Raw genomic sequence first — 24,773 nt, 5'->3', positions numbered from 1 at the left:
CTAAATTTTTACTTTTGCATATATATATCTATATATATATATATATATATATATATATATATATATATATATATATATATATATATATATATATATATAGATAGATAGATAGATAGATAGATAGATAGATAGATAAATATCTATATCTATATGTGTGTGTGTGTGTGTGTAAGAGAAACAAAAGGAAGTTTCAGGCTCGGTCCAGCAGATGGCAGATATTTCTCTTAATTCAAATTGGTCGAATAAACGTTAGGTGATTACACTCATGGAAAATGAAGATTAAAAAAAAGAGGCGGGCATTCAGAGTTTTTTTTACAGTTAGGAGGAGGGTTTCCAAACACCTGTGTTGTACCTCAAAGTGCTTTACAGTCAGAACGGCGCCTTAACGTCAGTGTCGCGCATCGCATCCTTTTTTGTTAAGAGGTGTGTTTTATTTACTAGCTGTCAGCGATAAAGCCAATATCGACAATGTTCTTCTGTTGCCTACGAGGGCGTTTTAGCAGACTTTTTGCGTTGGTTTTCTTCGTGCTTGCAGTTTTGGAAGCAACAGAGTTCGAGGGTCGACCCCAGAAGATGCGGGAGATTCGGGCAACCGTGGCTGATTTGGCCTCGCAGGGAAGGACCTACCTGGGCAGGCTAGTAGGGGAGCAGACGTTGCTGTCGGTGGAGAAGGTAGCTGCTATCTATCTATATCTATCTATCTTAAAGAAAAACTATCTTTATTTATTTATTTAGTATAATTTTTCTTCAGGCTATGATTCTGTATTATTTTTTTCTCATTGTAGTTGGAATTATTTTTGTTTTTAATTCTTTATTCTGAGAATCAAGTTTTGATTTTTTCTCTGTGTTTGTTTATCTTTCCCTCTTCGTGTCTGTTCCAGCGTGTTGCTTCTTCCTGTTTTATTTTGGCCGTCTTTTGTCTCTGGTGCTTTGTGCTAATAAGCAACTTCAGCAGAGTGTTCACTTGCACTCTGACATGTACTGTGTCCCTCGTGTGTTTTTCTAAGAACAGTTATAGTTTAAAATTTTGTTTGTTTTGACCTGCATTGTTACTTTACTGAGCAATACAGCTGCTTTCTAGTTTACCTTTTGCTTCTGAATGTTGCTGTTTGGGTCTAGTAGTGATGGCCAGGTGAAGCCTTGTGAAATGTTGGGTCCTTCCATCAAATTGGTTCAGGAATTTCTCAAGGCTTCACATGTGCACACAAACCGCCCAGCTGGAAAAAACCTGCAATGTCATGTAAGGTTTTTGCCTCTTGGGTGGTGTCAGCATGGTAATAATTGTTACCAAGAATGGAAACAAAAAGGCCTTGGATTGTTTTTCAATTCATTGATTCATTCATCCAGTTTATTTTGGATTAGTAACGATAATAAAAGTTGATCAATGTCGACATTAAGCCCACACACTTTTTTAAACAAACAAAGGGCCATCATTCAGGTAGGGTTTTCTCACTTTGCTCTGACTCCTACTCCCTGCTCTGGCATGTTTAGCTTACCTGGAGTCATGTGACTCAGTGGCACTGAGCAGGGCCATGTTGGCTGAAGGGAGTGAAAAGTGGAGTAATGTGTAGATGTAATTTACAGTTGTAAATGAAACACTGCAAACATAATGTGTGCTGGAGAGAAAAAATTCTACTCTGCCAAAATCACCAGTTTATATAAAGACGTGAAAAGACAACATGGTTTTTAAGAAATTTCCATTCCTGTTTTATCAGTGTCTCAATAGAAAAAGGCAGAGGCAAACTGTGACCCCACTGCTAATGCACGGTGTGCATATATAGATTTAATGACTATGGACATTCCTAAATGGAATATCAGTAATCCCGCTTCATAGATAACTGTGTGTTTGTTTTGGCCCACAGTTACTGTATATGTCTAACAAGATCAAACTGACAATTCACATGAGTAGATGCTGTTTGATACACTGAGTAAATGCAAGCAATATGAGGTATAAATGAGGTAAAGGCTGTAACTTACCATGTCTCCATCTGTCCACCCCCTTCTTTTTTTCCTTTTTGCTTCTATTAACCCCCATTTCCCCACCTTCCAGGATTTCCTTCAGGTTATAGGTGTGGTTGCTGAAAGTGTGGCTAATCATCTAAATGCAGTACTACAGTACATCTCACAATTCCTGAAGGCTAATGAAATTCAAGGTAAGGATGTTTTTTTCTGATGGGCCAGTGACTAGAAAACTACAATGAAGTTTTAATTTTAGACATGCTCAAAAAGTGGCATTGCCCTTCACCTACCATTTACACTCACCAGGCTCTGGGGAGCAGATGCTTAGATAACACCAACAAAGCATAGGCTGTATGTAAAGATGGAAGACTTGTTTCTTCTGCACAAAAGGGTAATTTAGACATTTCAGAAATAGCACCTCTATTGTGACTGGCAGAGGAAGGACTGTGTCCCCACAGCCTTTAACATTCACTTAGGCCTGCTGCTGCAGTATTGAATTTTCTTTGCTGTTTTGGAGCCTTACTTTTTTATAAAAAGATTAAGATTAAGAAGATTCAAGATTCAAACCCAGTATCCCAATGCACAGCAAATTGACTGAGCCCAGATTGTTGGGTTAGGCTCAAATCTACAAACAACATTCTCACTTGGATGTTTTTTCTGGTCTAGTTTTGTAAGAACTGATGGAGAGCTGTGATGACTGCATCCTCTGTATGCTCGATATTCAAACTGGTGCGGGTTAACGTCAGCAGGGGGTGAGGATGTAAGAATGAGTCTCAAAACAAATCATAAGCAAACAACAAAAAAAGTAATATTAAATGTAGAAACTGATCTATAGTAAGATGTTCTGTTCAATGTAAAACTAAAGAAAAATCTCGGTGTTTCACTCCACCTGCTGATCGGACCTACCAGACTTTCATTCAGATGATTATTCCCAATAAATAATTGATTCAATTCAAATCATAGTGCAATGTGCTTTATAGGAAAGCTGTTAATAAACACACAATAAAGGATTATTATATTAAATGTCATTGCTTGTGTTTGTTGTCCACAGCTGATCTCCCCATCAGCAAAGTCACCCCAGAAGGACTGATCTTTATTGCACAGTGGCTTCTCAAGGTTATTTTTTGGTACTGCTTAATTTCTCATGCCTTCCAGTTGATTGGTTGGTTGCTCGTACAGCTGCTGAGACTCATGCTAAAGCTGCTGAGAGTCATGGTGGCTTGCTTGCTTCCAGGCTGGTCGGGAAAATTGTTGGCGTGGAGGAGCAAGTTGAAATCCTGGGCAAAGTTCAAGGGGGGAATAAAATTGAAAAAAAAAGAAGAGCAGCCAAAAAAATTGATTGAAAGATTGAAATCCCCCAGCTTATCTTTACCCAAAAGTTGAATAGAAGGATGCAACATTCAGCCTTTGTAACAGAAAAGTGTTAAAACTGAGTTTATTTACTTGTGTTTTTGCTAATAGTTAATCATGCTTAATTCTAATCATAGTATAATCAAGAATAAATCTAATCAATATGAGGGGTAAGAATATGTTGTTTGAGTAATGAAATAATTTTGATGCCTTGCTTTTTCACCTAGATTGTGGGAGCATTGTTATGACTATAGTGCATCCTTGGCTCTTTCTTTGTGAGTGAGTGTGTAAGATTGTCAAAGACAGAGTCATAACACAGTCATAAAGAGAAAAAGTATGTTTATATGTGATTGAGCTAATGAGAAATCATGTTGAAGTAAAACAGCATATAAACTGAATGAGACATGATGAAGAACATATTCATGTGTGGCTGAGCTACAGCATATAAATGTACAATGAAATACAGTATATGTATGAGAAAATGTAACCATTTTAATGAATGATTGAACTTTTTAGTTAATCTGTCTGAAAGGTTATAGAGAGAACAAAAGGGTGTGGCTTAACTTTGGGACAATGTGAATGTCATGTGGGCTGATGGTGGGGTTAAAGAGGGGAAGCGGAGATGAGAACAACAACATGCATAAAAATCTCATGCAGATGGAAGAAGTTGTTTTTTGTTGGAGAGTGTTGTTGAGTGGAGAATTTGAAGACCTTGGAATTCACAGTTAGGATTTTCTGCAAGAAACCCAGAAGATTTCACCTTCTTTTTTCAAACCACCATGGATTATAAATTGGATTGACTATTTTGGGGATTTACTCTGCTCACTGCCACCATGTTGGATTGGAACTTTGAGGAAGTTTTGGGAACTTTGTACAGAGTTCTTTGAATGTGCGTCATTCTGCATGGTAAGGAAGAGACTCCATCTGTTGCTAAGGTGTTCTCTCTCTTCTCTTCTACAACAGAATCAAGACCAGTAGTAGATATTTAGCAACATTTTAAACTTGATTATTTTTAAATTTCATAATCTTTTATACATTTTAAGATGATTAAGATGTTTTCATTGTTATTGTCTTGTTGAGCTGTTTGTTTTGCTGTTGCTTAATTAAAAAAGCTTATCTGCAATTAAAGTTAATTTTATGAACGTTCCTTTTTTTGGGTTCTTTTTTAAAAAGTAAAGGTAAAACTTGTGAATGAGTACTAACATCATTTAAGGGTTCTGGGGCCTATTTTCCAGGCCACAAAAGTAAAACCTGGCAAACCATAGATCATTCGGGGGGAGCGAATGTTAATGGATGTGGCTGCTGATTAAATCGTACTGACAGTTGCTAGTGTTGTTGCATCATCTAGCAGACAGGGGGGTAGACATTTAGGTAATCTGATATGTGTGTGGGGTGTGAAAATCAGGACCCAAGATGCAGGCACTGACATTGATGGGATGAGTGAGCTTTTAATTATGAGTGAAGAAACTACTGACAAAAGTGGAGATGGCGAGGAAAAGAACTAAGAAATAACCTAAACTGGAAAAACCTAACAAATGAAACTGAAGCCAAAACTCACGGGATGACATGCAGAGGGACACAGGAAGGAACACAGAGGAAACAGGGAGACTCGCGGAAACAATACAGATGAAACAGCAACAAGCAGAAGGAAGCAACACACACTAACATAAGACACGGACCTTCACAATAAAACAGGAAACTGAACACACATGCAGCAATAATGTGGCAAATAAATAATAAACAATTCAACTCACTGGATCACAGACCCCGGACCATGACACAGAGAAAGTAAAATTAAAATGAATCAAGCCCTTACTGCTTGATACTTAGATGGGATTAACATTTGCTGGGGAGCATGAGGAATCAGATATTCATATTTTTTTTCCCTGGTAATTTACTACATTATTCCACAAAGAAAAAAGAAAAACAAAGAAATATATATATATATATACATGCATACATACATACATACATGTATATATATATATATATATATATATATATATATATATATATATATATATATATATTTATATATATATTTATATATATTTATTTATTTATTTTAAAGGTCAGTAACTCAAATCACTAGTCAAAAGAAAAACAGCAGTTCACAACTTACCCATGAGGGTTTTCTATGGGCAACCCATAGAGGGCTTGCTCACAGAAAACCCTCATAGGGCCCTGAAAGGAGAAAAACTGCTATTGGCCAAATGAAGTTGGCTATTGTAGAGAAAATGAAAACACACCAAACCCCATCACTACATTTCCTGGAATATGAAACTGAGCAAAGGGAGCTGATTCAAAACATTAGTAAAAGGAAGTTAACCTGGATACATATGATATACTGTAAAAGAACTTAAGTTAAAGTTATCAGGCTGCATTCCATTTACTAAGACAAACTCGTTTGATAAGATATGACGGCTGTTTTTTAAAATTTGTCGTTTGTTTTTAATAGTGAGCTCATAGTGTAGTGGTATGGAACCTTGCATAATATGTGAAAGAACCCTTTGAAGTCTCTTTCCCTGGAAGCAGACATAAAACCCTTGGGGGTTGTGCAATGGGTTTGTTACTGTGCTAAAAGGTTGAAAGTAAATAGGTTAGCTAAAAAAGCTGAGGAGAATTGGCACTTAAAAAAGTAGCAAGGCCTGTACCTGATAAATTGTCCATGGGCGTACCTAATAATTTGGCTGGGTACACAGGTTAACATCTGTAGTGGCTAGGCACAATTGCATACTTAATAAAATGGGCGGCCACTTTATTAGCCACATAAGTGTGCCTTATAAATTTAACCAAAGGTGTATGCCAGTTTGCTGAAGCATAGATAAGCATAGATAATCAAAAATATTGGCATGTTTGTATATCCTATACTGTATATCCATTGTCAAAATCCCAGAGATTAGGCTGTTACCTATCAGTTCTTCCCAGCTGTTTCAATTGTGTAGCTGTGAATCACCATGGTAATGGCATTTTGTGGAACTGGAAGGATGTAACTGTTAGAATTTCTCTGAAACATGCTTGGCACTCTGGCATAACAACTTATAATACTTTATAACGACTTATAATACTTGAGTAATTTAAATCTATGAGCATAATAAGAAGTTACTCTATAGATACAAATGGGGCAAAAAAGTATTTAGTCAGCCACCAATTGTGCAAGTTCTCCCACTTAAAAAGATGTGAGAGAGATTACTTTGTCAAAGGGCCATATTTCCTACCTTTACAAACTAGTTTCTCCACCTAGCGAATCGCTTTTCCATAGGACCAAGATGAAATGGGAGTCAGAACTCCACATGCATCTTTCTGAGAGGAAGCTATAAGGGCCATTAATTCGTCTTTTAGTTGTGCCAGACTTTCATTAATACAATTTAAAGTTTTCCACAGACTACACTACATTAAAGAAAAAAAATTAAAATTATATCCAGATAAATGTGATGATAAATGTAATAGATGCTCACAGACACCTTGCAACCTTACATGTTTAGAGCGTTCCCCAGGCTGGCTGAATTTTGGCATTAATTCTTCAAAACAATTTCAGATATATTAGGTATAAATCTAACTCCGACTCAACATATTGCTATTTTTGGCAAACCACCAAATAACCTTTGTATCACAGCTATCCAAAATAACCTTATTGCCTTTGCCTACTTACTGGAAACCATTACTTAAATACTTAGTTACCAGCACGAGAAATCTTTTTGTAGTCCAACACATGACCGTGCACAAATTTTCCTGCTATTGCTGGCAGTACCACCTCATAAGAGTACTTCATTTAAGATATTCCAGCATTATTAATTTGCTTCGACCAAGAAGCAAGCAGTCACTAATATTAATATTAACTAATGTTGATTAATGGTAATATTAATCTATAAGGATAAGTACTAGCACTTTATTGTTGATTTTTGTTGTTGTTTGTTTTGTTTTTGTTTGTTTGTTTGTTTTTTGAATGGGTTAATCCATCTTTCTGTAACATATTCATCTTTAAATTATTATAAGGGAGTGGGGGGGAGAAAGAAGAGACTATCATTTCTATGTGTACCTATGTGCTTTATGACTGTCTGGCATTTGAAAAATAAAAATTGGAAAAAAAAAAAAGATGAGAGAGGCCTGTAAATCACAATCCAAAAAATCACATTGTCTGATTTTTAAAGAATTTATTTGCAAATTATGGTGTAAAATAAGTATTTGGTCACTTACAAACAAGCAAGATTTCTGGCTCTCACAGACCTGTAACTTCTTCTGTTAGAGGATCCTCCACTTGTTACAGTCTTCTTCTTCTTCTGTATAGGGTTTACTGGCGGTTGGCAAACAGCAAAATGGTGCATTACCGCCACCAACCAGTATGGAGTTTGGACCGAAATGACAAAAAAAAAAAAAAAAACAGGGTCTGCCTTAAAAACAAAAAAACAGCCCGATAACTTCCACTTACAGAGGTCGTGCGAAACAAATCAATCAAGTCCAACTTCACTTCCATATCGTCCAGCTCACTCGTTACCTGTATTAATGGCACCTGTTTGAACTCGTTATCAGTATAAAAGACACCTGTCCACAAACTTAGTCACACTCCAAACTCCACTATGGCCAAGACCAAAGAGCTGTCGAAGGACACAAGAAACTAAATTGTAGACCTGTACCAGGCTGGGAAGACTGAATCTGCAATAGGTAAACTCTGGGAGCAATTATTAAAAGATGGAAGACGTACAAGACAACTGATAATCTCCTCAATCTGGGGCTCCACACAAGATCTCACCCCAGAGGGTCAAAAAGATCACAAGTATGGTGAGCATAAATCCCAGAACCACACAGTGAATGACCTACAGAGAGCTGGGACCAAAGTAACCAAGGTTACCAATAACACACTACACCGCCAGGGACTCAAATCCTGCAGTGCCAGACGTGTCCCCCTGCTTAAGCCAGTACATGTTCAAGCCCGTCCGCTAAAGAGCATTTGGATGATTCAGCAGAGGCTTGGGAGAATGTCATATGGTCAGATGAAATCAAAATAGAACGCTTTGGCCAAAACTCTACTTGCCGTGTTTGGAGGAGAAAGAATGCTGAGTTGCATACAAAGAACACCATATCTACTTTGTAGCATGGGGGTGGAAACGTCATGCTTTGGGGCTGTTTTTCTGCAAGGGGACCAGGATGACTGATGTGTAAAGGAAAGAATGACTGGGGCCATGCATCATGAGATTTTAAGTGAAAACTTCCATCAGCAAGGGCACTGAAAATAAAACCTGGCTAGGTCTTTCAGCATGACAATGATCCCAAACACACCGCCTGGGTAACGTAGGAGTGGCTTCATAAGAAGCATTTTAGGGTCCTGGAGTGGCCTAACCAATCTCCAGATCTCAACCTCATAGAAAATCTTTGGAGGGAGTTGAAAGTCCATGTTGCCCAGCAACAGCCCCAAAACATCATTGCTCTAGAGGAGATCTGCATGGAGGAATGAGCCAAAATACCAGCAACAGTGTGTGAAACCTAAATAGAAAAGACCAAGGGAACTAAAAACAAACAAACAAGAAGATCCTATTCTAAATAGGAAAAAACATCAATAAAAAAACGAAATTCAAAACATTAGTAAAGTAATCCAGGCATGTGCAAAAACACCATCAAAAGTCAAATACAGCCGATTGAATAACACGCTTCACACAGGTTTACTGAGATAAAAACCTCTTTAAACATTCTTCAGTTCTATGGAAACTAAAGGACGTGTTAGATCGTGTTAGACACATCCTCAAATTTCCTTAGAACCCACTGTGATGTAAAAGAGAAACTTGGCAGAAAGAACAGCTTGGCTTGAAACCCAAAGTTGAGTTATCATACCACTTGCTGTGACTGACATATGAAGTCTTTCATTTTCTGCAGGCATTTGTGATCTTTGAGATTTAAAATATATGCCAAAACTCTGTCTACAGAAGCATATGTCACAAAACTAAGTTAATCATTTTAGTATTTGAATGATGTCCCTATGACTAATAGTATGGGAGGAGGTAGGTGCCAAAGCTGCAACTGATGTATCTAATATAGTGGCTGGGCACACCGGCATACATAATTATTAAAAACTTCAATGCTGAAAGCTTGAAGGTTGTTGCCTGCCATTGCTTTAAACATTTGAAATGTCTGAAGCTTTATTTTATTGACCCAGCTCAACTGCATTGTATTATGAAAACATGTACCATGCATTAATGTAAAAGCAGAATCACCGAATGAATCAGACTATGGAGCTGCATTTGTTGAATTTGCTTTAAAAAAATGTAAATAACACATAAATGGGATCAGAAGTGCCTGAAAAACTGAAAGGCCTTGGAGTTAAATAATCTTTCCTGGACAATGAAGCTGACTTAATGGCCTGCTTTATTAAGGATACTGATTAGTTTGTCAAAGCTGAACCTAATATAGTGGTTATCTGATAAGCTTTCCCTGATACAGGAAACAGACTTGCCTAATACAGTAAACAGGTACAGAAAACCTACACATTAACTTTCATTTGACCTTTGTCTATCCAGACTTGAAAGCTGAGTTGGACAACTTCCACAAACCAAACAACCTCTTTAACACTAATGGCAAAAGAAAATTACAACTGTTTAGCCTCCCAGAATGTTAAGTAGGAGCATGCAATCACTATTTTATACCAGCTGCAAAACTAATTGACAACTTCTAACAGAAAAATGAGATGTGGCTCCAGAATTCTGCACAGCACTCTATTACGCCCTTACAACTACATATTAAATGTAGAGTGGAGTACGCTCCCTTGGACTTGTTCGTGCTGGTATAGTTGCCATTATCATGTTGGAGTTTTCTGAAGGAGGAGTTGGTATACTGGCATCAGGAAGTTCAAGGCATCCAGCAAGTGCAGCTTTCAGGAGGTGAGTGATTATCACCTCCTGAAAGCTGAAGTGATTCACTTCCAAAGAATGGAAATGAATCACTTCAGCTCCTGTTCCGCTTTCTTTTTCTGTGCTAGTTTATTAATATGGGTCCTGTTCTTTCCTCTGAAAAAATGAGCACTGCAACAAATTTCTATAAAAACTGCAGCACAGTTTTACAGTAAGAAGGCTGTATTTTAAAAATCCAGTAGTATTCTGTAATCAGCAAAGCATGGGAGCTCTTGGAAGTTAATTTGATTGTTATGTCAAATATACAGTCTATTGAGGTTTTGCAGAAACTTGACCGCCTGTGACATTAACTTGTCAGCCATTGTGGACGTGTAAAAATAATACTGAAACATAGTGAGAAAGCAACTAACTCCATTGCAATATATTTCACACCTCAAACATTTAGTAAACAATTAAACAAATAAAAGTAAACTGCAACAAATTACAGGTAAACTACTAACTCTTTTACACTACATCCACACCTACATGGGTATTTTTGAAAACGCAGCTTTCTCTATGCATTTGGGCCTTTTGTCCACAAAAAACTGCATTTTGATTTACCGAAAACAGAGACTTTAAAAAAACAACAACACTCCAGTCAGGTTGGAGATATTCGAAAACTCAGTTTTTGTGTTTACATGTGGACAAGGAATACGGTGTTCGTCATGCAACGTCAAAGGTATATGCCTTTTTTGGGGCAGGGGCGTTTGTGTGGGAGCCCCATTTATTAAAAAAACCCAAAAACAAACACAGTCCATTATGCTAGCAGTGTCCAAGCTAGCATAATTTATTTATACACCCCGTCCCCCAGGGCATGAAGCAGCAGATCGAGGCCCCAGAGTGCAAGAGCCCAAGGAGCACCATCGGAGGGGCAACCGTGTCACCCTCGGTGGAGGAGCTGAGTAGAGCCCCAGACGAGGGGTCACACAGCAGCCAGGGAGCAGAAGCCACAGAGGTCTGCAGTGACGTGCCCGCGGGCTCTGCCGACAGCCAGCTGTGCCAGAGTGTACTGAGCCCCAAGCAGCCAGCAGGAGTGAGCCAGTACATACCTGGGTTTTAATAGTTTTGCAATTTTCATTAGTTTTTATTTTTATTTAGTTTTGACTTCAGATTTTCAATTTTATATCAGTTTGAATTAGTTTTTACCAATTGTTTGCTAGTTTAGTTTAGTTTTTATTTTTTTGAAAATCCTTAGTTTCAGTTTAGTTTTTATTAGTTTCAGTTATAGTTTTAGTTGTGTTTGCAATAATTAAGTGTAACAAAATCCCAGTTTCATCATATCAGTCATTCTCTTCTGCTTATCCTTGGGTATGTTGCTATTCCAGCTACCATACCCTGCACCCTGGACAGGTCGCCTGTCTGTCGTAGGGCTAACATGCAGAGACAGACAACTCACATTCCCACCTATGGGTTCTTTAAATAAATAAATAAAGGCAGATGAACAACCATTGATACCAGGCAACTATAAAATGTATATCTTGGCCCCAATGAGACTATTAACTCTTGCAGCACCGGGTGTTCGTAATTGTGGTTCAAGTGAATTGATAAACTTTTTGAAGGTAATTGACTCACGCAGTTGTGTAGATATCCCAGTCCTGTTGTCTCGGGATGCATCATGCTGCCTTGCCTGGGGTTAGCTTCTGTTTTAGGTAAGCTAGGTTAGCCTTCTTGTGTGAGCTTTTCAAGTACACTTTAAGGTTCGTGGGATTTTTTTCCCTTTAGAAATGTCCCTCATAATTTGTCTGTTTCCACTACAAGACACTTGCTTTATCCAAAACACAGTCATATTCAAAGTAATCCCAAATTGGACTCTGGCGCTTTCTTCCGACTTTTCCTGACATGATTCTGCGCGTGGATGGAGCAGCAACACAGACGACCCGACTAACGTACTTGCCACCTGCTGGCATAATGAGACAGCAAGAAAAAAATCTGGAAACTAAACTTCATTTTCACCCTTGACTATTGTATGACACGCGCACATTAATGAAAACTAAACACATTTTTGCATAAATTCAGTTAATTTTAGTTAGTTTTGTGAACACTCATTCCAGTTTTAGTTAGTTTTCCTTTTTTTGTTTTTATTTTTATTTCCGTTAACGAAAATGTTTTTTCACTTCTAGTTTTCGTTATTTCATTAGTTTTCGTTAACGATAATAACCTTAGTACATACCTGAGCGCCCAGCTCCGGACACCAAGAACCACCAACGCACCGACACCTGAGGGCATCAGCCACCAGCAGGGGGTGTGGTGGGGGGAGATAGGCCTCCATACCTTGGAGGGCCTGAGGTGGACCCAACCTGACATATAGACACAGACGTGCATTCCCATCCTCATGCACACATAAACAAATACTTGGCACTCACCCAACGTGGAGACAGACACAAAAAGAAACTGTACACACAATTACACTCCCTAAACATACTCTAGCCCCCAGCTCCAGATACCACCACCCCCAGGGGGGGAAACACACCTAGATCCAGAAGATGCTACCCATTTCCCCGGGGTGGAGACACCCCCAGCCTCACAGTAGCAGGGTGGCCCCGCATCCCAGACAATCGGACGGCCAACTCCTCCTCTCCGCCCCTCTGCCCCGATGGCTAACAGAGAACGGAGGTGTGTGAAGACCCCAAACTTATCTCTGCCCGCTCATGTAGTGTTGCTGCATGCTGTTCTAAAGTGCATGGAGGGCATGGTGCTTCCTGACAGAGAGCAGCAGGTCTAGCACGGCCCCTACTGAGAGCCCTCAAGGTCTGTGCATTTAAAATTAAAAAGTGGGCACCAGAGGTGAGGTTGAATACACACACTGTCCTCTGGACGCCATATACGTGCCCACCCCCAAGGCCCTATATGTATGTGTAATCATAGTGGGAGTAATGTGGATGTCTAGGTTGCAGAATGAAATTGAGGCACAAGCGGCCAGAAGGGGACAGAGGGGGAGTGCCTCCCCTGCACCCTAGTGACACACTTGCACCCCAAGGCCCCGCATGTGTGGGTGGTTGTGGTGGAGCGGGAAGAGGGAGGGACTATTTTCATTTTTGCTTTGAGTTTACCTGAACAATTCAAAGTAGGTGCATGGTAGTGCTGTGTCACAAAAAAATAAAAAATAAAAAATCCCTGGCGGGCCCATGGACATCTGCTCAAAGCCTCATGTTTCAACTTTTGATGAAATTATTTAAATTATTCTGAACCAAGCCAAAGCTTGTATACTTTAACACATAGAAAACATAACACATGCAGTAATTAACACTATCCAGTTACTGTAGTGATTATTGTGAAGTACAAGCCAAATGACCCTATTTGATTCTGTGTCAGTATGCATCAAGCTTCTTTTACTTGTCTTAACAGTGTGTTTTTCATTATTAAATTAAACTAAATAGCAAACGCATGGCGTCAATACTTGATGACGTCCGCTGCACTATTTGTTCCTCCTCAAGCCGCAACCCTAAAACAGCAAACAGTTTTTCAGGTGGAGGCCTCTGATATTTTTCCTTCCTCAACTTTTACGTTTGTTTGTTTTTTCACTAGTTTTGCATTCAGCTAGGTCAGTGTCATTACTGGTAGCATGAAGGAATACCTGGAGCCTACAGGAGGTTACACAGTTAGTCCAGCCCCTTCAGGATGCCACTTCAATATGTGCCATTGCCAAAAGGTTTGCTGTGTCTCCCAGCACAGCCTAAAGAAAATAGTGGAGTTTCAAGGAGATAGACAGTTACTCTATGAAAGCTGGGCAGGGCTGTAGAAGGTCCTTAACTCATCGGCAGGGCCAGTATCTGCTCCTTTGTGTAAAGAGGAACAGGAATGACAGAGGTGGAGATAATTTTCCCCAGTAGGTCACTGATGTGAATGTCTTTAAACAGTGATCATAAACGGACTTGAATGCCCAACGTCCTTAAGTGGTCCCTATGCTTACTGCTCATTACCGTGGAGCTAGATTTTTATCAAATTTTAAAGAATTAGTAGAGGTATGGTAAATGCAAACCGAGCCAATTAAATCATGGTAGCTCAAGAGTTAAGGAAATACTATGAAATAACTAAGTTTTACATGTCATATCCTAATTTTCATAATATAACACAATCTCACCCATAATCAAGGCAGAAATAAAGCAGCCAAAGTGATTCATTTGCTGATTTATTTGATTGCTTAATGTATGTGTGTGTGTGTTATGATTCCTATATTATCAAATGAATAAAACCTTTCCTCCCAAAAAACATGCTGCCTTTCCGCTTCAAGCTCAAAGTACTGCTGAAATAATGTGTGCAACCAGGCGTGCAGTGCGCATCCAGACAGGAAGAACAAAGTAGGAAAAACAATATTTCCTTCAAGGGCAGAGAGAAGAAATGACCAAAGTATAGCAATCTTTCTCCTTAGATACATCTAACCTTTACATTATTGCCATCTTGTGGCCACAGTCTGCTATTGTTGATTAAAACTGATTACGTCAATCTCTGGCAGACTCTCACTTTAATGTGGGCGTGTCCATCTCCCGATTACACTGACTGAGCTGGGCAACCCCCCATGGTTTTCACATGCGCATTGTGGATGAAACTCTGGTATTTACCGTTATAAGCTGCCTTTCACTGCTCTGAGGCCATTGAGAGGAATGAGATTTATCTATCTAGCAGTATAATTGTAGTGCAGTATAATTGAAAAAAAACAAAACTAAATGTGTGTTTGTTTTTACATGTGTTGTAAAAACAAAAGTAATATGTTACAGTTTCTAGTTCTTCAAAAAAGTAACTGAGTTAGTAAATGAGTTACAGTATTATAAAAGTAATTAATTACTAGGAAAAGTAACTGTATTACTTTAAACTGCATTTTATTTCCTACATACAAATCCTCTTTCCCATTAATATAACACTGCACTCATGGGTGAAAAAGGAACAGGAAGAAGAACAAATTCTTATTAGCACCTGCCCCCTATCTGAAATCTAATTATCCTTACAAGAGGGTGCCAACAACCCCAAAAACACTCTTGCATCGTTACATATCAAGACATGTTAAACTAAACAATAAATCAGTATAATCAACAATATACAACACTACTAGATGGCAAAGAAATATTGTTCCTTCCATATTTAGCCCAAATTACTTTTGTGTTCTTCATATTGATTTATCATTTTAAGTATCTAACACATTTTAAAACTGTGCATATTTGAGATTGAGATTATCTCGAAGAGAATTCCATATTCTTATACCTTTAACTGTCGGACACATTTGCCTTTGTGTCGTCCAGACATCCAGGGGCCCCAGAGTATGAGGACCCAAGGAGGACCACCAAAGGGGCAACTGTGCCACCCTCCTGGAAAGAGCTGAGGAGAGCCCCAAACGAGAGGTCACCCAGCAGCCATAAAGAGGCCAGAGAGGTTGCAGTGGCGTGCCCGCGGGCTCTGCCAGCAGCCAGCTGTGCCAGAGAGGACCGGGCCTCAGGCCCAGAGCCCAGAGGGCACCTCACCCCCCGGAAGGGGCCCAGCCAGGCCACAGGCGCCAGGCCCCGCCAATCGGCCACCAGGAGTGAGTCGGTACATATGAGCGCCCAGCCCCAGACACCAAGAATCACCAACACACCAACGTCTGAGGGCATCAACCACCGGCAGGGAGTGTGGTGAGGGGAGATAGGCCTCCATTCCTCGGAGAGCCTGAGATGTTCCCAGAGAGGTGGAGTCTAAGACCCAAGCTGACATATAGACACAGACGAACAGGCGCACGCAGACACAAACGTGCATTCCCACCCCCATATACACAAATAAATACTCGGCACTCACCTGATGTGGAGACAGACACAAATATACACTGCACACAAAGTCACACTCCCCAAACATACTCCATAGCCCAAGTCCAGGTACCCCTGCCCCCAGAGGGGCAAACCGCACCCGGACCCAAGAGATGCAACTCTTCTCTCTGGGGTGGAGGAAAGCAGACCGCCTCCTTATCTGAAGTAGCAGGGAGGCTCTGCATCCCAGACCCCAATCCGACGGCCAGCACCTCCTCCCAACCCCCCAGCCCTGACGGTTAACAGAACTGGGGGGTGTAAAGACCCCAAACCTCCCTCCACCTGCTCATATGTAGTGTTGCTGCGCGCTGTTCCAAAGTGCATTTAAAACACAGGAGGGCATGGTGCTTCCTGCCAGAGAGCAGCCCGGCTCCTCCTGAAAACTCTGAGTGTCTATATGCATTTAAAAATGAAGGTAGGGCACCAGCGCCAGAGGTGGGTTTGAATACACAGACCATCTTCTGAACGTTGTATAACGGCACGTTATTTTAATTTGGTCTGTAAAAAGATCTGAAATACAATTTTTGACTCTTTGACACTATGCAATATATTCAGTTTTAGCATTTATATTCACTGTTGACTGTAACTCAAACTGTTAATGCTATCTTACTTTAATAAACAACACTGTCATATGCAAAACTGTCCCCATGCCACCCTTCTAGATCCACCCCTGATGCTAACACTTACTGTGATTTATCAAAAGCAATGGATAAATAAAATGGGTCTAGTGGTTTGATTTTATGGCAAATAATCAATTTTAATAACATTTAGGTTATGTTAGCAGTACCACCATAAAGTGACAAATCAACCATGTGGTTGACCACTTTTTAAAAAAATTATTTAACACTTAATTTCACTTTTTTAATGCTGTCCAGTGACATACATCTGTTAAGCAAGTCCTCTAACACTATCATATATCAAAAAATTATATCTTCCTACCTTAGTTTAATCAAAAACACTCAAAATATGTTGGATGTTTTTTGGTTTCTGACTTCCTGGTTGGGAGAGGGATAAGAAGAGCCAACCTTTTACATTCACAGTGCCTTCTGGTGGATTTTTGGGGCATTACAGATGTAAACCAATTGGTAGAAAAGACTCATTAAGGTAGGCAAATTGCAGTGAAAGCCTCAGTTAGATATAGGGCCTGAAAATGTGCTCTACCAATTGGTTGAGCAGAACACTAAAGAATTAAATAGAAAGAAAATTAAAAGAGAAATTTCTTCCCTATAATTATCTTTTTTTTTTTTTTTTTTAAATCTTTTGCAGCTTCAAGTCAACCTTGCTGAGGTCACAAAAACAAAAGGAGAAACTCGACTTTACAGCAGTGTTTGGAGCTTTTTGTCATCATGAACTCCCCTGAAGTTTGTCATTATCAGCAAAGCAATAAGTTCTGTACAATATGTAGTTCCTTCAGAGCTACATTTTGTAAAAAAAAAACAACAACATATAGTTAAACCCAATATTTTTTGATAAATTACTTTGACACATTAATTGAAAATGATGTCATACTGTATTTGTTCACAATCAGGAGATGCTGCACTGTGCATTGGCAATAACTGTGAAATGCTGGATGTAATAGGAGATTAGAAGACACCAATATGTCTTTTAATCCCCTGTCTGTTTGTAATGTTTAACCCTTTTATGCATGAATTATGACAACCTCAATCAAGTATTTTTATTGATCTTTAGGCATAAAAAAAGATTTTTGAACTTCATTTTTTAAAACATGTGCTTTTAAAAGAGCCACTTACACATGTCCACTGGTTGACCAGTAGGTGGCAGTGTCCAATGTAGTGGTTTATGTGCAAGTCAACACTGACACAAATACAAGAAAACAGCCTTTGAATAGCTGTCCACAGTAGTGACCACTGTCTGTGAAATGTACTGCTGCATGGGCTGGGCTGTAGTTACATCGTAAGGTTTTAAAAACTGAGCTTTCAAATGAATAGTGGTAATAAAAATCAAGAGAGGCCGATAGTGATCACTGCCTTTTTTAGGGCCTTGTTCAGATTAAATAGATCAAGCATTAAAACATGTTGAAAGCACAACAGCCTTAATAAACACAGAGTCGTTTGAACCTGGAAGCAGAGTTCATAGATCATCACTTAAAGACCAGATTGGTTTTCATACGCTAATAGATAGAAGTTGTCATAAGAGGGAAAGATGAGAGACATCGCCCCCCCCCACACTCATTGGATTAACATGTAACAGAGTTCCTATACTTATAAAACTGAAATCAACTTTGAAGGAAAAAAGCAGCAAAGTTTTTATAGGTTTTGGCAGCCATTTAACTTGTATGTAAGCATGTCAACAAATGAGCTCGCAGATGAGGGCAATAATTGTGCATTTATTCGTATAATTTTTTCCCCTAAGTTTTGTCATCTCATAGGGTTGGGGAGGTTTGTTTGTTGTTGCCATGAACTGGCTGTGTACCAGCCATACTGAGGACACCAAGTGCAGGACTCTGGAGGCAAAACATGAATTTTACACAGCTTTTCTGCAGGGGCTTATGAACTTGAGAATAAAATACGATCTAAGAAGTACTATAGCTAGGATAAGGATCAGGATGCACACAGCATTAAGAGTATGTAAGACAACAATGTGACAAAGAACAGGGGGAAACTGAGGACTTACATACACATGAGGTAATCAGGGAGATGGAGCACACCAGGGACCACAGGTGAACTACATTTGATTAGCGAGACAGGGAGAGCAAAACTGAGGCTGTATCCCAATTCAGGGTCTGCAGCCTGAATTGGCCCACCGGGCAAATGCTCGGTGGGCCGAAGATGGTAGCTCACAGTGGACATAAATGGCTTCTTTCACTCCTCTTTCAAAACTTAAAGGTCACTCTTTCGAGGATGCCAATGTTCACATTTTGGACAGAGGACAGATGGTCCTCTTTGAATAGAGGCGGTGGTTTACGACAACTGTCTGCTATCTATAATCCAGTTTTGAGATCCCTTCCCAGACGCCTTAACGCCGACTGACACCCTGGGCCATATGACCTCAGGAAATCACATGATAGGGTGGGGCCAGGTTTCACAATGAGCTCACCCAAAACCTTGGCTGATTGTGACCCACACCCCTTTTCACACCTTGGCTCATGTGATTAGGTAGAGGATCATCAGGGGGTCCTTTGTCCCTCTTTGGGGGGGAACCTCCCACTGGGTTTAAATCTGGGACTCTCCACCATTTGACCTTAAAACTGAAGAAGCTTCTTGGATGAGAGGTGAAACGTCTTTAAGCAATTTAAAGAAGTGTCATGATCCGGCTATGTGCAGGCAGGAATGAGTTTGCATTTGGGTCCAATGCAAACTCACGGGGACAAAAACAAAAACACAGCTTTATTGCTGGAAAACAGATCACAAGCAATACAAAACTAAACTGAGAAAAACGAATTATAATGTACACCAGGAGACACACGGAGAATCACACACAGCATGAGGGAAATCAGAACTGATGAGACAAGGAAGCAAAGTAGGATACACTCACGTGAGACCAAGGTTATTATCGTTAACGAAAACTAACGAAATAACGAAAACTAGAAGTGAAAAAACATTTTCGTTAACGGAAATAAAAATAAAAACAAAAAAAGGAAAACTAACTAAAACTATAATGAGTGTTCACAAAACTAACTAAAATTAACTGAATTTATAGCAAAAATGTGTTTAGTTTTCATTGATGTGTGCGTGTCATACAATAGTCAAGGGTGAAAATGAAGTTTAGTTTCCAGATTTTTTTCTTGCTGTGTCTCATTATGCCAGCAGGTGGCAAGTACGTTAGTCGGGTCGTCTGTGTTGCTGCTCCATCCACGCGCAGAATCATGTCAGGAAAAGTCGGAAGAAAGCGCCAGAGTCCAATTTGGGATTACTTTGAATATGACTGTGTTTTGGATAAAGCAAGTGTCTTGCAGTGGAAACAGACAAATTATGAGGGACATTTCTAAAGGGAAAAAAATCCCACAAACCTTAAAGTGCACTTGAAAAGCTCACACAAGAAGGCTAACCTAGCTTACCTTAGGTAAGGGAGCACACTCAACCCTCATCCCCAGAAAACAGAAGCTAACCCCAGGCAAGGCAGTGTGATACATCCCGAGACAACAGGACGGGGATATCTACACAACTGCGTGAGTCAATTACCTTCAAAAAGTTTATCAATTCACTTGAACCACAATTACGAACACCCGGTGCTGCAAGAGTTAATAGTCTCATTGGGGCCAAGATATACATTTTATAGTTGCCTGGTATCAATGGTTGTTCATCTGCCTTTATTTATTTATTTAAAGAACCCATAGGTGGGAATGTGAGTTGTCTGTCTCTGCATGTTAGCCCTGCGACAGACAGGCGACCTGTCCAGGGTGCAGGGTATGGTAGCTGGAATAGCAACATACCCAAGGATAAGCAGAAGAGAATGACTGATATGATGAAACTGGGATTTTGTTACACTTAATTATTGCAAACACAACTAAAACTATAACTGAAACTAATCAAAACTAAACTGAAACTAAGGATTTTCAAAAAAAATAAAAACTAAACTAAACTAGCAAACAATTGGTAAAAACTAATTAAAACTGATATAAAATTGAAAATCTGAAGTCAAAACTAAATAAAAATAAAAACTAATGAAAATTGCAAAACTATTAAAACCCTGCGTGAGACACAGACCTTCAAAGTAAAACAGGAAATAGCACAGACGCAGACTTGACTAGGGGAGAGAGAGCAACTAAGAAACACAGAGAACAAAAACAACAACGAGACACAGAGGGCAGCTACTAAACACTCGGAAAACTAAACTGAATACAAGAAAGCCAATCTAAGACACTAGACTATAGAAAACTGGGGCAACAAAGAGAACTAAGATCATAATACAAAAACTCTGAGACACAAGAAACTCAACACTTTGTCACCGACCCAGAACCGTGACAAGAAGTCCAGACGCTTTTCTTTCCAAGCTCCTTAGAGTACGATGACCTGGATGACTGAGAACCTTCACAGACATCTTGTCTTTTGCTCAACTTGAACTTTTGTTACATGATGCTGGAATCCTAATTGAACATTTGATTTTTAAAACTAATTGTTCAGCTGTAACCTAATGGGGAGAAAATGTAGGTGACAGAAGCTGAAGATAAACATATGGAGAAAAAGATCAGACACTGACAGACCTGTGATATTAGTTACCCACATAACAATAGACAGATCTTTTCTTTTCTTTACTTAAAAATGTATGTGTAATATGTTTCAAAAAGTATTTGGACATCAGTTACAATTAGCTGGTGCTCTCTCCAGTGTGGCTGAAATACAATAATACTGCAAAGATGTGGGTCAAAATAATGAACATCTTAAATTAGAAACTGCATTTTGTGTTTATCTTTGTTATGTTTGTGTAATATTTTAATATTTTAGATGATCTGAAATGTTAAGCGTTCCAAACATACACAAAAAGGAAATCAGGAAGGGAGCAATGACTCCAGAGGTTACTGTGAGGGTTTTCTTTTAAATGAAGCACAAAATGCCACAGTATGAGTCAGCCTGTCCTAGTGTGAGCTGTTTAGGAGAAATAAAATACCAAATTAACCACTCTCCTGTTAATATAGCATATATACAGCTGTGCCACCATGGGATCATTTTCAGTTTTTTTCACCTTGACCACACCAGCCTGTTGAGTGACCACATCAACAGGGTCATTGACCTTCATTCATAGAACTAATGTTACCTCTGTAACCATCTGTTCCATTTCATCCTTGGTAAACAAGCCACCACTGTTACACTAATGGTGCTTGAAAATAAACAAAACAGTTTGGCAAATAAAGTCAAGAGAGATATGTACCAAGGCTACAAACCTCAAGACACACATAAAACAATAAAGGCTTCACTGACAAAGTGAAGAAACAGACCTCTGACTGTATCGTCCATGAAGGCTATAGCTGAAAAAGCAATAAAGCTGAACAGAAGAACCACACTCACACACACACACACACACACACACACACACACACACACACACACACACACACACATACACACACACACACACACACACACACACACACACACACACACACACACACACACACACAGACAATCGTGGAGGGGATCATTCAAGCCTATTTTGTGACCTGGAGAACTGTTAAACTTGCAAAAGTGCTAAATTGATGGAAAAAGTCCAGCTGGAATTGCTCTTGAAGAGAGCTTAAGTGGTGGCCATTCCCATAATGGAATATGTTGGAATAAGTTAGGGATGATGGTGATTGAGAAACAATGTTCACATTGTTAGTATTAGTAAATATGAGGAATTAATAAAATGGAAAAATAACTTGTTCTAACTTCCTATTTTGCAATATGACAGTAGAAATACATACAAAGAGTGCCCGTCATATCAGGTGTCATTTTCCATAATCAGAGCTTATTTATTTCACTAAAAGAATAATTGCTGTCAAAGAAAGTTCAAAATCCTTCAAATTAAACGGACTTTTCGCTTTGGTAGCTCTGTGCTGCTGAGTGGGTCACACAATGTAATCAGCTGGATAGTGTAGTATGCTGAGTAGATTATGACCTGGCTCCACTTGGATATCAGTTTCTTGTTTTGGTTTAGTTGAATAGTTTGGCCTCAAATAATAAGGGCCTAAAAATCTCTTCTTCTTCTTCTATTTTGGACTGTTTTTGTTTGTTTGTTTTTGTTTTTCTTGTGACATTGCCAATAAGTTTGATGTGTCACATGACCTTCTTCCTACTGAAAAAACAAAAGTTGTATCCAAGATGGCCGACTTCTAAATGGCCACCATGATCACCACCCATCTTGAGGAGTTTGCCACCTCACATATACTAATGTGCCACAAACAGGACTTTAATATCACCAACTATTCCCATTTTATTACGGTGTATCCATATAAATGGCCCACCCTGTATTTTGTATAGTATACTATTCTATTTTATCTTCTATTTTAGCTTTTTTCTTAATTTTTGCTGCTCTTAATAATAATGATAAGGGGCATCAACACAGGCTTCATATGGACACACCCCCAAGTGAGTGAGAAAGCCACAACCCATTTGCGCTGAGTATTTAAGATGCCTGCTTAGCACTTACTGAACAGATACATTACTGCAGCTCTTAAGAACACACCAACTTCCTGTTTTGAAGAGATCAAAAGAGCTTCATTATGGATGCTGGTAGAAGACAGATTTTGGGTTTGGCTTTAGCCATCATCGGCGTATTGGGGACCATCATGATCTGTGGTCTCCCTGCCTGGAAAGTCCTCATTAGTACTTTTGATGACATTTATGGGGCTTGGTATGGTTTATGGAAAATCTGTACAATATACACCACAGGCAAGATGGAATGCGTTGGGTATGAGGTTTTTCCACCCCTGGTAGATGACGCCATGAAAGCTACCAGAGCACTTGTCATTATCGCAATCCTCAGTGGGATCTTTGGAATCCTGCTTGGTGTGGCCGGGAACAAGCGCATTAACTTCATGTTGGATGATGGGCAAAAACGCAAAGTGGGCTTTGCTTCTGGAGTTGTCTTCATCATTACAGGTTTCTTGGTGCTCATACCTGTCTGCTGGATGGCCAACATCACCATTCGTGAGTCCTACATGCTCAGACATGTCAGTAATGTCAGCATAAAGCTGGGAGCCTCACTCTACATTGGCTGGTTCACCACTGGGCTTCTGTTCCTGGCAGGAGGCCTGCTCCTGTACCGACAGGAATGATACTGTTATACTGAAAGAAAGGTATTCATTAACACAGCTATGTTAGGCTTGCTTTTTTCCCCCCAGCCCATTGAAAACAAGAGTAATGTTTGTTTCCAATGTTTTCATAAAACATTTCTCTTATGAACTTCTGTTTTTCCCTTCAGTGATGACAATAATAGAGCCTAAAATGTAATGAAAGTAAGAAAAAATGTTATCAATATGAATGTGTAACTTAAGTTCTTTCTTTATCCCCCCCGCCCCCCCCCCCCATGTGAAATTATTACGCTGTGTGTGTAATATTCCTATAGAATGTGTATGCAGTGGTTTAAGTCTAAGCCTGATAACTATTTCAATATATTTCTTATAAACTGCTTCCATATTGATGATAATGTGATTTTCTTTTACTCTTTGAATACTTTTCTTTTGAGTTGTTGTTGTTGTTTTCTTTTACTTTTATTGCTTTATTGCATATCAATACAATTTTGGTCAAATTAAAATTTATATTTCTAATCGTGAGAGATCATGTGTTGCTAATCTTTTACATCACTGCCTCTGTTTTAATGTCAAAAGCCTAAATAAAGACTCTGAAAAAATATTTTAGTTTGGGACATATTTTCTGTTTTAAAAAAGACGGAAGAAGACCTGAAGAAAACAAATACGGCACAGATTTGTTTTTTGTTTTTAAGTACATTTGTTAATATGTATTTATAACATCCATTTTAGATTTCCACTTGAACAAAAATATTGTTTAATTAAATAAGTAATTAAATGTAATTAACACTGGCAGATAAATCTACAATTTACACTTATAAATATATAATACTTTCTAAACTAGATTGTTCAACTCAAACACAGAGAGAAAATCCAGTTAGACAACATCTAGTAAGACCAAGACAGCATTTTCCATTTCCCTGCTAGTATCTTTTTTGTTGGATCTTGTGTATCTTGTGTTCTCTGGCCTTTGCTGATCTCAGTCTTTTTGCAGAATCAGAAAACAAAAACAATGTTTAGTGTAAATGCTTTTTCATCCAGGTGGACGACGATAAGACTGTGTAACAAAGGATGACAACTTTGGTCTTGTGAGGAAGCAAAGCTCAGGGAGAAGTATTATTAAACTGT

The 24,773-nt window shown here is 39.1% G+C and overlaps 1 protein-coding gene and 1 long non-coding RNA gene across 2 annotated transcripts; both read left to right on the top strand.

Moving 5' to 3' along the window:
• The first annotated feature begins 161 nt into the window (after positions 1–161).
• Positions 162–4,451, top strand: LOC146510064 (uncharacterized). Its single transcript, XR_014876431.1, has 3 exons — positions 162–672; positions 2,051–2,153; positions 3,011–4,451. It is a non-coding gene; the product is annotated as an uncharacterized LOC146510064 (long non-coding RNA).
• Positions 4,452–22,872: 18,421 nt separating this feature from the next.
• LOC146510063 (claudin-4-like) lies at positions 22,873–24,259 on the top strand. The gene has a single exon (XM_085174578.1). It carries the CDS (start codon positions 23,118–23,120, stop codon positions 23,670–23,672), a length of 555 nt encoding a protein of 184 aa, XP_085030704.1. The 5' UTR covers positions 22,873–23,117; the 3' UTR covers positions 23,673–24,259.
• The last annotated feature ends 514 nt before the right edge of the window (positions 24,260–24,773 follow it).

Source organism: Neolamprologus multifasciatus, chromosome 10 (genome assembly GCF_963576455.1).
Source record: "Neolamprologus multifasciatus chromosome 10, fNeoMul1.2, whole genome shotgun sequence".
NCBI classification, from domain to species: Eukaryota; Metazoa; Chordata; class Actinopteri; order Cichliformes; family Cichlidae; genus Neolamprologus; species Neolamprologus multifasciatus.
The sequence above is the reverse complement of the archived record's forward strand: the minus strand, read 5'-3'. Positions and strand labels throughout refer to the sequence as shown.

Bases quoted from the DNA above. Each gene is read 5' to 3' on its own strand.
- LOC146510063 (XM_085174578.1), top strand. From the start codon at position 23,118: ATGGATGCTGGTAGAAGACAGATTTTGGGTTTGGCTTTAGCCATCATC.